This window comes from Triplophysa dalaica, chromosome 5 (genome assembly GCF_015846415.1).
Source record: "Triplophysa dalaica isolate WHDGS20190420 chromosome 5, ASM1584641v1, whole genome shotgun sequence".
NCBI classification, from domain to species: Eukaryota; Metazoa; Chordata; class Actinopteri; order Cypriniformes; family Nemacheilidae; genus Triplophysa; species Triplophysa dalaica.
Window position 1 is genome coordinate 23,586,807 of NC_079546.1, and position 11,390 is coordinate 23,598,196.

General features: G+C 40.2%; 3 protein-coding genes across 3 annotated transcripts in view; 2 read left to right on the forward strand and 1 right to left on the reverse strand.

Moving 5' to 3' along the window:
* The window catches only part of ikbip (IKBKB interacting protein), an 8,593-nt gene extending 6,357 nt beyond the window's left edge, over positions 1-2,236 (forward strand). The window contains exon 3 of the mRNA XM_056748919.1: positions 743-2,236. Coding sequence (XP_056604897.1) covers positions 743-1,432 — 690 coding nt within the window. The 3' untranslated portion in view covers positions 1,433-2,236. The remainder of the gene's footprint in view (positions 1-742) is intronic.
* Positions 2,237-3,223: 987 nt separating this feature from the next.
* ckap4 (cytoskeleton associated protein 4) lies at positions 3,224-5,556 on the reverse strand. The gene is made up of 2 exons (XM_056748917.1): positions 4,996-5,556; positions 3,224-4,330 (listed from the first exon to the last, which is right to left on the reverse strand). The coding sequence occupies exons 1-2, from the start codon at positions 5,266-5,268 to the stop codon at positions 3,332-3,334; spliced, it is 1,272 nt and encodes a 423-aa protein (XP_056604895.1). The 5' UTR covers positions 5,269-5,556; the 3' UTR covers positions 3,224-3,331.
* Positions 5,557-9,222: 3,666 nt separating this feature from the next.
* On the forward strand, positions 9,223-11,203 carry LOC130421175 (uncharacterized). Its single transcript, XM_056748930.1, has 6 exons — positions 9,223-9,309; positions 9,686-10,006; positions 10,129-10,464; positions 10,546-10,581; positions 10,672-10,752; positions 10,845-11,203. Exons 1-6 carry the CDS (start codon positions 9,249-9,251, stop codon positions 10,898-10,900), a joined length of 891 nt encoding a protein of 296 aa, XP_056604908.1. The 5' UTR covers positions 9,223-9,248; the 3' UTR covers positions 10,901-11,203.
* Positions 11,204-11,390: the final 187 nt, after the last annotated feature.

Below are 11,390 nucleotides of genomic sequence, written 5' to 3' on the forward strand. Positions count from 1 at the left end.
CCATAATTTTGAGTATGTCTGAATATTTTTTGTTGGTATGGATTGTGTCTGTTGGATTTGTAATCTAGATATTGTTTTGCTGATTTTAATCAAATCTATCTAGCATGAAGCTAACCTGTTTTATTTTGATCTAGCATGAAGCTAACCTGTTTTATTTTGATCTAGCATGAAGCTAACCTGTTTTATTTTGATCTAGCATGAAGCTAACCTGTTTTAGGTCAATGTAACACAATGCTAGCGTTAGGGTGATGTGCCATTTTTTCCGTCCTGGCCAGGATTTCAGGTGCATCCTCTGGGGGTCGCATTTGTCCGCCCCATACATCATGGAGCTTTATTATTTCATGCTTCACTTGTGAAAAACAACTGATATATTCAAGGTAAGAATGAGACTTCAATGATTAAATGTTCATATTATAATGTTTTTTAACTACATTTGTGAGAACCTCGATGACGTATGCGGTGGATCCAGAGGATGCACCTGAAATCCTGGACTCGATGGTATGGTCACCCAAGATAACGTGTTTTAGGTCAATCTAGCATAATTCTAACGTGTTTTTATCTTCGCGGAGTGAGATGCCTCATTTAAACACTGTTTCATTGTACTTTTGTGGGAGTTTTGAGGATTTCCATGATCCAGTACTGGCCGCAGAGCGATATTCTATATGTTGTGTTGCTGTTTGAATACTCATCATTTTTAGAGGTATATTTATCTCTAACATCTGTGTTTTGTGTATTTGTATAGTGTGAGCGTGTTCAGTCTCTCATGTCCAGTCTGAAGAGACCGCCGGCTGTTTCTCATCTGGAGAGTTTGGACATGGAGGTCTCTCTTCTGAAGGAGAAGTTCTCAAACCTTACCAGACACCGGCAGCGACTCCAGGAGAACCTGAGTGGTTTGTTTCAGGCTGTGCAGAACTTGGAGAACCGAAGTCTTGTGATCTCTAGTGATGTGATGTCAAAGGTGGCCTCCGTCCGCACAGACGTCAGGCGTATGTCTGGACTGGAGGGTGAAGTGAAGGATCTCCTCAGTCAGACAGACACCCTCGAGGAGAAGGTCGCTCAGACCGAGAAACTGATGATCAAACGCATCGCCGATCTGCTGGCCGGCAGCATCGATCGTGTTTCTGCTGTGAAGAGCTCGACGGAGAGGAACGCTCAGAGACTGGATCACATGGCTAAACTCATTCAGGATGTCTCCACAGCCAACAGTGAGATCTCGGAGCGCATCCTGACGCTGGAGAGCGCTCAAGCCAAGATGTTGAAGATGAGCACGTTCGCCGCTGACCTGAAGCCCAAAGTGTTCACCATCAGACAGGACTTCAACGTTCTGGAGGCCAAACTGTCTGAACTGACGCTGAGGATCGGACTGATCGCTGAAGACGTCATGAGAGAAGAACAATTGACAGAGATGAAGAACAACCAACCGTACATCTGAAGATTGTATATCTGACACACTGGACCAGAAACACACACTGTGACACATTCAAACTCACGTTTAGATCAAGAGTGCACACTGCAAGCGTGTGAGGGAAATCTAACGCATCTGACCATATTAGGAACATCAGGTTCCTCTTCAATAGTACTGACAGGTACTCCACCTTACTTGTGTATACATTTGGGCGGTCTTAGTCACATCAGACCACCAACTGATGTAGATTTGTGGGGGTGTGGTCACACAAGGTGTTACAGACAGGTCTGGGTGAACATTCACTTTAAGAAAGAACGACTCACTTTTATTTCTGGAATTTAACGTGTCTAAAACATGCATGAGCAACTTATAACACACCAAAGACCCATAAAAACATGTGTTCACGCCATATGACCCCTTTTATGTCACATGGAAACTTATGTCTTCATTTTTTATGATATGAAACTTTTTCCCTAAATCGTTTCTTTTGGTCATCCTTCATATTTAACCAATGAAAAGTATTTAAAAAAGTTTGTCAACATGTCATGTTTTACATTTCATAAAAAGCAGCAGTTTTGATAATAAGATGTTTCAACCCCGACAACGACATGCAAAGCTATTAGATTCAGTAATCCCTTTTTGATTTGGAATATAAATTGTTTATTTTCTGGGGTTATTGTCTGTAATGTACATGAGCAGATGAAATAATGTCATCATTACTAATATTTGGCACCTTTTAAGTATTATTAATTAAGAGTAGTATTAATATTGTCACCACCTTTCATTTAAAATCTTTAAATTGTTGTTTGAAAATAAAGAAATGAAATGTGATGATTTGAAGAATGTTTCTTTAATGGCCTACAGTCATTTTCTGGTGATCCAGGAGGACATCCCTTATGATGTCAGACTCCACCCATCTGATGATGTCATTAGAGACACTACAAACTACAGCACATCTTGTTTGACCTCGTGTGAATGAAACTAGAATCATTTCTTCACAAACACAAACATCAAAGAATGATCTAAATAAAAGATGTTTCTAAAACAAGGAGTTGCATCTAAAACTAAACATTTAATAAGAGAAAACTTCAAGCAAATGTTTATATTTTGAGACACTGTGTGCGTGTGTTGAAGAATTCTCTAGACAACACATGAACCGAGATCAGCCAAACATTAAAAACATTTCCTGTCAAACCCGAGTTATTTTCATAAGAACAAAAAAGAAGATATTTTGAAGAACGTTGATAATCGAACCACACCGAACCCCATTGACTTCCATTGTATGAACACAAAACCACTGAGACATTTCTCTTAATATCTTCTGTTGTGTCCCACTGAAGAAAGACTCGCACACATGTTTGATGATCTCTCTCTTTAAAGGGACAATTCACCTTAAAATGAACAATCTGTCATCGTTTATTCACCCTCAAGCTCTTCCAAACCTTCATCACTTTCATTGTTAACACAGAGAAAGATATTTGGAAGAATGTTTGCAGCCAAACCTTCCTAGGGCACAAATTACTTCTACAGTAGGGAAACATATATGTTAGTAAATGGTGCCCCAGAACCGCAATTTTCAATTCTTCTTATCTTCTTTTGTGTTTCACATAACAAACACCTTTATACAGGCTTGGAACAACTTGAGGGCGAACGAATAATGACAGAATTTAAATATTGGGGTGAACTGTTCCTTTAAAAACTTCCTAAATCATGCAGTCTACAACGTCAAACATATTTTTTATAATCGACATGAAAAATATTCCAAGAGATGTGTTTGCACATTGGTATTATACGTACAGTCGAATGTAATGAGAGTCACACGGTTGACAACATCTTTTACTGTAAAACAACTACAATCCTGATTCCACTTTAAAAACTGAACGGATAAAAACTACAGTGCAGGTATTTTTAGACGTCAGCAATTCATCAATTCAAATCTGTTATTTCAGATTCATCCGTCTCTTCTCTTGTCATCTCAAGATCTCGCGCTACCTCCGAACCCTCCGCCTCCGGTTTGAGCTCCACGGCCTGTAATCTCACCTGAGCCTCACTCAGACTCCTCTTCATCTCCTCCACGTCTTCCCTCAGCGTCTCCGTCACTGTTCTGTAGTTCTGCAGCGAGCTCTGGTGAGATTCGTACAGTTTGTTGGTCTGCTCCGTCAGCGAGTCCTCGCTCTCCTCCGTGGCCTTCAGTCTGGCCTCCACGTCTTCTAATCGTCTCTCCGCCTTCAGCAGTTCCTCCCTCAACTGCATCTCCAGGGTGTGAAGGGCCCCGTCGGAGCGCTCCAGCCCGTCGCCCAGAGCCTGAACCCGGTCGGACGCGGTCTGTGCGCCAGTCCGAGCCTCAGCCACCTCCTCCCGTATCGTACCCACAATGCTCCTCATCAGCGAGCGCACGGACTCGATCTCCTCCGACACAGACGCTACCTCTCTGTTCCTGGTCTGGAGTTCCGCGCTCACGGCGGTGATCTGCTCCCTCAGGACCTCCATGTTCCCCTCGGACACCTCGTTGGCGGTGTTGAGGTTGGCCACGGCGCTGTTGATGGACGTCAGCTCCTGTTGGATGAGCGCAGGCGTCTGACGCTCCTGCAGGTGAGATTTAAGCTCCTGAAGTTCATTCTTGTAGTGGCTCTGTTCTCCGGAGACCTCCGACACGCTCTCTGCGATGGAGCGGCTCAGCTGGCCCAGACGTTCCTCGAGGCTTCGCTCCAGAGACGAGACGTCCCGCTCCTGAGCCTCCTTCACCTCCTCAATGCTGTCTTTTACATCTCTGAAGAGTTTATTCTGGAGGTTCTGTAAGGTTTCCTCCAGTCGACGGTTGTCGGCTTCTCCTCTCTGCAGCGCCTGACTCGAGCGCTGTAGATCAGCTTTAACAACGTCCACGGCCGACTCCAGACCCTCCAGAGAATCCTTCACTGAGCTCATCTGAGGACGGAGAAATCACAGATGACTCTCTTTATTGTTTCAAAAATCTCTATTTGTGCGATGATGTGGATGTTCATTGTATTGTGCTGTTGTTTCTCTTTCATCTTCAGTGTTTTGTGCGCGTATATTCTTGCGTCGCTCTGAGTTTGTTTAGCAAATGTAAATGTGTGAGCGTGTGTTGATCTAATGCAGAATGTTTTGCCTGCTCACAAACTCGCTTTGAATGTGACTCAGTCTCACAAAAGTATAATAGTAAAGTTGTAATAAGGACCTGCTTACTCTTGAAACAAACTGATGAATGCATTTTCATTTTATCAACATTGATGCAACTTTATGCAAACTTTTCTTGATATTAAAATGCAGTGAAGTACAGCTGATGATGCCCGACCCCCCCTCCTCTCTGTGATCTGAGCAGCCAATCACAGATCCCCACATCTGCTGCACAAAACACAGAAAGATTTCACGATGTTCACAACTGTGCACATTTATAAGTCCATTGAATAAAAGTGACGAGTAGCACGGAAGGCAGAAGCTCAATGTCAGATACACGTTATTTTATTTATCAGACGAAAGTTGTGAAAGTTTTCCAACAGTGTCAGTGTGTTATAAACACTCATATGGTGATGATAACTGCTCAGTTCTGTACAGTAAAGATCATAACAGACCTGTTGAAGCGCGCGCTGCATCTCTTTGTGTCTCTCCATCGATTCTTCGTGTTTCAGGTTCATAAGTTTCACCTCCGTTAACACTTGTTGGAAATAAAGCGCCGCGAGCACCGCGCATCCCGCGAGCGTCAGATAAAACAGCGCAGACATCAACTTCATGAGCGCGCTCGGACCCGCGTTCTTCTGGCTCTTCTTCACCGACTCATCGTGCTGGACGGCGGGGCTTCTGTCGTTTGTGTGCGAACTGATCTTACTTCTGTTCTTCGCCGTCATCTTGTCTGTCTGTCCGGTGAGTTCGGACGCTCGGGGATCTTTAAAGCGCCGGACGCGCGGTGACGTCACGTGGCGCCGCGTTCCTTTGCAGATGGTAAAGTATGTAAACCTCCCTCCTGTGAAGAGGAGCGCGTGCGGACGTTTTTGACACAGATGAGAACGCGATTTTAAATCAATCTGTTTAATAAATAAATGAGAGAATTATTGTATTTTTATGTATTTGAGTTCTAAGCAGACTTTGAAGATCAATGCAATAAAGACTCTGTTTAAAACATCACACATAGTTCATGTAACTTTTCCTTAATGAGCACTAAAGCGGTTTGGGGATGTTTACGTCATTAGCCACGCCCCTCATGCGTCCCACCCGTCTCCGACGTGGCAGTGCTCGTAGCCTCACAATGCATGTTCATGTGTTCATAAAAGCGTGATCATGAGGGAAACATGTCTCAGTACCGGAAACAAAAATAGAAACTAAGTTCCAACCAGTGCTCGAATTGAAGGGGGGCTGGGGGGATCCGGGACCCCCCATAATGCATCAGGGACACCCCTTAAGAAGTAAAAATGGACTTTGGGGGTCCCTCAGATATTTGTATTTTGGGAAAAATGATTCTGCCAAATGTGATCAAATTTATGCTATGGATGTGGTACATTTTGTGAATAAATCTTTTACAATAATTTATAATACCTTTGTCTATGGGCTAGTTGGCATGTCTCTTTAAATTTGTAACAATCCGCCCCATGTCTAAAGACCGCTAAGCGCAGGACAGTGAAAGAAGCCTGTTCTTCTTTGTTAACCTGCTTTAAATATAATAGTATACAGCTTTGCATACTATAATCAAATATATTGTGTATTTTGTATCAATTGTATATTGCGAGACTAACCCCCACCAAAAAAAGGTCTTATGAGGGGAACCACCCAAAAGACTTGGTTCAATTCGAGCACTGGTCCCAACAACATTAGTGTCATTCCCTGTGATTATGGCTAAATTACAAAACAACCAGAAAACGACTTAAATCAAATATATGTTAACAGAACTTCAAATCTACTTTTAATAAACTTTAACACGCTTTCATTTTTGTAATACACTGTTAACTGAGAACATAACCTTATAAAGTAGTGCTTAAGGGTGTGTGTGTATATGAGGGTGACCATATTTCAGCTTTCATGAAAGAGGCCTGTCAGTGGGGGCAGGAGGCAGATGGACACCCACAGCGGGATGAGTGTGAATACTTGACAAATGCGTCAACAACCATGAAACTGTTACTGAACTTTAATACATTAAGTAATACATCCCTTCCATTCAACGTTTGGCCTTCAGCAATAGAATAATATCAAACAAATACTTTTTTAGCATTAAAATGACAACATTTGCTAAACATTCAACATTTACATTTGCACTCTACATTTGCATTGTGAGAAGGAAAGCAAACAAAAACTGTGCAATCTTCAGTAGCTCTGAATAGAAATCTATGCTTTTGCACTTTTCAAAATATTTTGTCCTCTTCTTGTACCTGCAGATCACTGAAATCTCCATCACTGTTACATCTTTCTGTGAATTTCTTCAGATTGGTGACCTGATCAAAGCACTTTGCATCATCAATTGGCCCCCTTTTCTCCCAGGTATTTGATACACGCTTCTATGTCATTCCAGTCAGGTGTCTGACTCAGATCCACATGAAACAGGAGAACTCCTCCATGTGCGCCATCCATCCTCTAGATACTCCAGCCATGAACTGTTCAGACCCTGTACTTGATCACTGAAATGGTCACGTCTCTTACCAAGTCCATCCTTGTGCTTTTGTGCAAGTAGTCCCGTGACTTTAAACAACATAAAGTTATCGATCTTACGTTCTGCTTCAAACGGATCCTGTCCGAGACGAATACATGGGAATTTTCTTCGTAATTCATCTGTGGATTTACATTTACATTTGGGCATCGTTAACGCTATTCAGGAGTCATGTGCCACCCACTGACAAGCAAGCTGCTTCTCTCTCTATTGGTTGTTGCCGTGTTGCTGAGGGATTGAGATGCACTTTGTTTACCTACGTGCGGATAAACATACACATATACCGACAAATGGTGACGAGCAAGAAGGTGTGGCTGTTGTATGATAAACGCATACAATGAATGACGAGTGTAGAACGCAAAGCCAAATCCCGGATTTTTTGGGAAAATTAGAGGAAAAAGTGGAGATGTTCGGGAAAAAGAGGATGTATGGTCACCCTAGTCTATATGAAATCAAATACAGTGGTTTAAAAAAATCGACCCACGTCCTCACTTATACATTGTTAAATAGGGGATTTTGTGTTATCAGGATCCACGTCTGGGAAAATGATCTGAATCAATCACTGTTAGATATTTTTTTCCACATAGATTAATAAGCCCATATAAATGAATGAATAAGTGTAGACTATGTGTGTTTTTTTGTGGTCATCTTATTTGGTATAACAGGTGTCTTATTGTGCACTGTATAAGGATTTGTCTTACCTGAAATAAATGAGTTCAAAAGCTGGATGCTCTGTGTATAGTTCTTGTGCTCCCAGATCTGCAGAAGAATTCTCTCACAACATCCAACCTATTTCTGATTTGATTTTAAGGGTAATCCAAAACACAGAAAGAAACTTAGTTTAACACTCACGATAGTGTTTTATCAAGAGGAAGAGTGCTCACAGATCTGAGTTCAACTTGTATCGATTACTTTTACACGACTCACTTCGGCACATTGACTGTAACCAAGTCGCAGTGAATATGCACATAAGCATCCCTAACAACCAGCTTGTACCTAAAAGCATTAACAGTACCTGTTATTCCAATATTAATGTTTTCCAGCCACGAATCACATTATGGAAATCTAACCCTTGATTCAATCTATTGGGTTGGAAAGTCATGAACCATGAGTCATGCTGTCATCCGTCACAGTCGTCTGCTTTCATCTACAAATATGATACAAGGTTCATACAGGTAGTGTTATACACGTTAAAAAATGTCCATAAAATTATAGAGAAATTGTGTAGTTTTTACGGAAAAAAAACAACTGCCATCTGTGGGAACCTGAAAATTCCATAAAAATACGGAAAGAACATGTAAACAGTTTACAGTTAATAACTGAAGATTACAGAAAATATCTGTGTTTTACAATCCTTAACTGTATGTTTGACTGTTAATCACTGATCAGGTTTATTTAACAATAAATATCATTTGAAGAGTGGAGAAGTACAGAAAAAAATAGAAAAGAGCAACAGAAACACAACATCTCCATTAAACATCATCTTCGTCAGACATTTACAAGTTCTTTTACACAAGCAAACGCTGATCACCATGACGGTAACTTCACACATGATAAACCATCAAGTCATTGATGCGCCGTGTCCCTTTACTCACTTTATGTGCATTGAGTTCTTAAGGAAACACTCTGTGTGCAGATTTTCATCTAAACTGATTCACTGCATGTACTGCACAATGTGAATTTAACCTTCTGGAAGCGGTGTATAGTGCATTTTTATTATTATACAGGGATTTTTGTTTGATATTGAGTTGTGGTGTTTTGATGCATTTTTCTTTGTTTAAAAGCACCTGATGCGCCGCAATGCATAACTGTGTCATTTGTTATTGAATTGCAAACTTTAAGTAATTATCGCTTTTAACTCATGTGACTGCACATTTGAAATTTATATTCAGAAATATTTGTATAAGTAGAATTAAATTATTTCACACAGCTACGAATTGCGGAGAAACACTTTACCATGAAGTTTAAAGCTACAAAGTTTTCTCCGTATTTCTGCAGAAAATTTCTGGGACCTCTGCTGCCAGAAAATTACCCTTTTTGTAAGAGGATGTTTTTAACAGTGTATGATACAGTATTATGACTTAAGAGTCACAGAGTTAGATAAGAGGAAATGAGAAACCACAGGAAGAGTTACAAATATTCTGATGAAGAAGAAGTAGATGATGAGAAGAGACTCAGTAAGAGAAACACAACATGACTGAGAAGAGTGATATATGTCTGCTGGGACTGATCCTTCTCTCTTCACTATTCACAGGTAAACTATACAACACATTTATTTCATCAGATTTCATTTCTGTTGGGACCACCGTCATCTATTATTAAACGATCGCATATATTTAGTTTGACACAATGAAACTCAAAGTCTCTGTCCGTTCATGCAGCCTTGAATGGCCACAATCCTCACACAAGACTAACCTGAACATCGTGACGTCATGTTTCTTATTCTCACATTCAACAGTCTGATGTCAAGAGTCAATAATAGAGGAACTAGATCACATTATCTTCTGTCAAATCTTTTGATTTATGTGATGTTAATATAATCAAACTCTATCTGTCACTGAGAGAAACATATTGAACTGTTTGAATATATTGTGATGTATTAATATGAATGATGTCATCTGCTGTTTCAGGTGTGAGTGGAGCAGAAGTGAATGATGTGTTCATAAGTTCTGGTGAAAGTGTGTTTCTGTCCTGTAATGATGCTCTTCATCAATGCTCCTCAACTACATGGATCTACATTAAAAATACAAGATCATCTACAGTAGAATTGTTTACTGGAGGAATAAATAAGAATAACACAAACAGATCTGAGAGACTGAGTCTGACATCTGACTGCTCTCTCAACATCTATAAAACAACACAACATGATGGTGGACGTTACACCTGCAGACAATATGTGAATGGAAGTCATCATGGATCTTATTCACGTGTTTTTCTACATGTTCTTCATGGTCAGTGTTTCTCTTCATTTATATGAACACATGTTTAACTTCAGATCACAGTTCTCTTTATCTCTTGTGTTTTCACTGAAACTCATGAGTACTGAGAGTGTGTTGTGTGATTTGTGTTTCAGTGTCTTCATCATCATCATCATCATCATCATCATCATCATCATCATCATCATCACAGACTGAGATAAGAGCAAACACACCTGTCACTCTCTCCTGTCAGCTGTTTTCATATAACTGTGATAATGTGTTCAGTTATTATGGATATCAGCTGGTGTGGATGAATCAGACTGATGTCGATCTAAAGACAGACTCCAGATATCAGATTAGATCAGATAAACTCTGTCTCATCTCTCTGACTACAACACTCGTGAATGAAGACGACAACACAGAGTTGAGATGTGTGTTCAAACACAAGAATGACATCAAGACCTCAGTCACATATACTGTCAGATTTACAGGTAGGACATCATTTCAGAAGACTATTAGTTATAACATCACATGTTGCTGTTGAATCATCTAAACTCAACTATCTTTTATAGCATCTGTTACGTCAACAACATCAATCATAACAAGAGGTATAAAGTGTTCTTACAGTACAACATTGAGCAAAACACTCAACGTTGAAAGTTTCATCTTCATGTTTCTCTCTTTTGTGTGTCTTTTAGTGATTCTAGTGATTATTGAGGTGTCAGTGTTTGCTGCTCCTACAGTCATTCTTCTTCAGATCATCCGTGCAGGAAGAGCGCGTGAGTTTTCATCATCATCATCACACAATCTCTTCATTTACATTCAAAATAATAACGAAAAGCTTGGTTTTACTGCTTTCTTTTCTTTTCAGACAACAGAAGGAGTCAGACTGCCCACCAGGAAGAGATATCAACTCATGTAGAATAAAACGCTCTGTTGATAAATGTGGAAATTATCCATCTACTCTGTTTTTATTATGACTTTATTAACATGTCTTGATTTGTAAGCCTTTATGTTAACCCAATGTGCTCAGATTTTGTATGATTCTTTAATGTACGGCTAGCCGTTGATTATCTTTTACATATGACATTATATTTACAAATGATTAAACCATTTTCCCTGTTCGTGACATCTGAATGTCGTTTCTTAACCTAAAACTGAAAGTAAACGTCTTTTCTCGCTTATGGTCTGCATTAGGAAAAAAATAGCTAATAAAATATTTGAAATTCACATTTCATGCCCAGTTTTTCTCATTTGGCAATTAGCTGTGTAATAAGCGGAATAATGTACAAGCAACCGGCTGTTATCGCCAAATTATCCCCTTCAGTGTGATAGAAGACCCTTTGCTTCAAGTCCTGATCACACTGTCTGGGATTATTTCTGCCATATCAACCGGTTACCTGTACATTATCCATTG

Bases quoted from the DNA above. Each gene is read 5' to 3' on its own strand.
- LOC130421175 (XM_056748930.1), top strand. From the start codon at position 9,249: ATGACTGAGAAGAGTGATATATGTCTGCTGGGACTGATCCTTCTCTCT. The intron at 10,465-10,545 runs GTAGGACATCAT...TATCTTTTATAG, and splicing joins ATATACTGTCAGATTTACAG to CATCTGTTACGTCAACAACA. The intron at 10,753-10,844 runs GTGAGTTTTCAT...TTTTCTTTTCAG, and splicing joins CATCCGTGCAGGAAGAGCGC to ACAACAGAAGGAGTCAGACT.
- ckap4 (XM_056748917.1), bottom strand. From the start codon at position 5,268: ATGACGGCGAAGAACAGAAGTAAGATCAGTTCGCACACAAACGACAGA. The intron at 4,331-4,995 runs GTCTGTTATGAT...CTCCGTCCTCAG, and splicing joins TGCAGCGCGCGCTTCAACAG to ATGAGCTCAGTGAAGGATTC.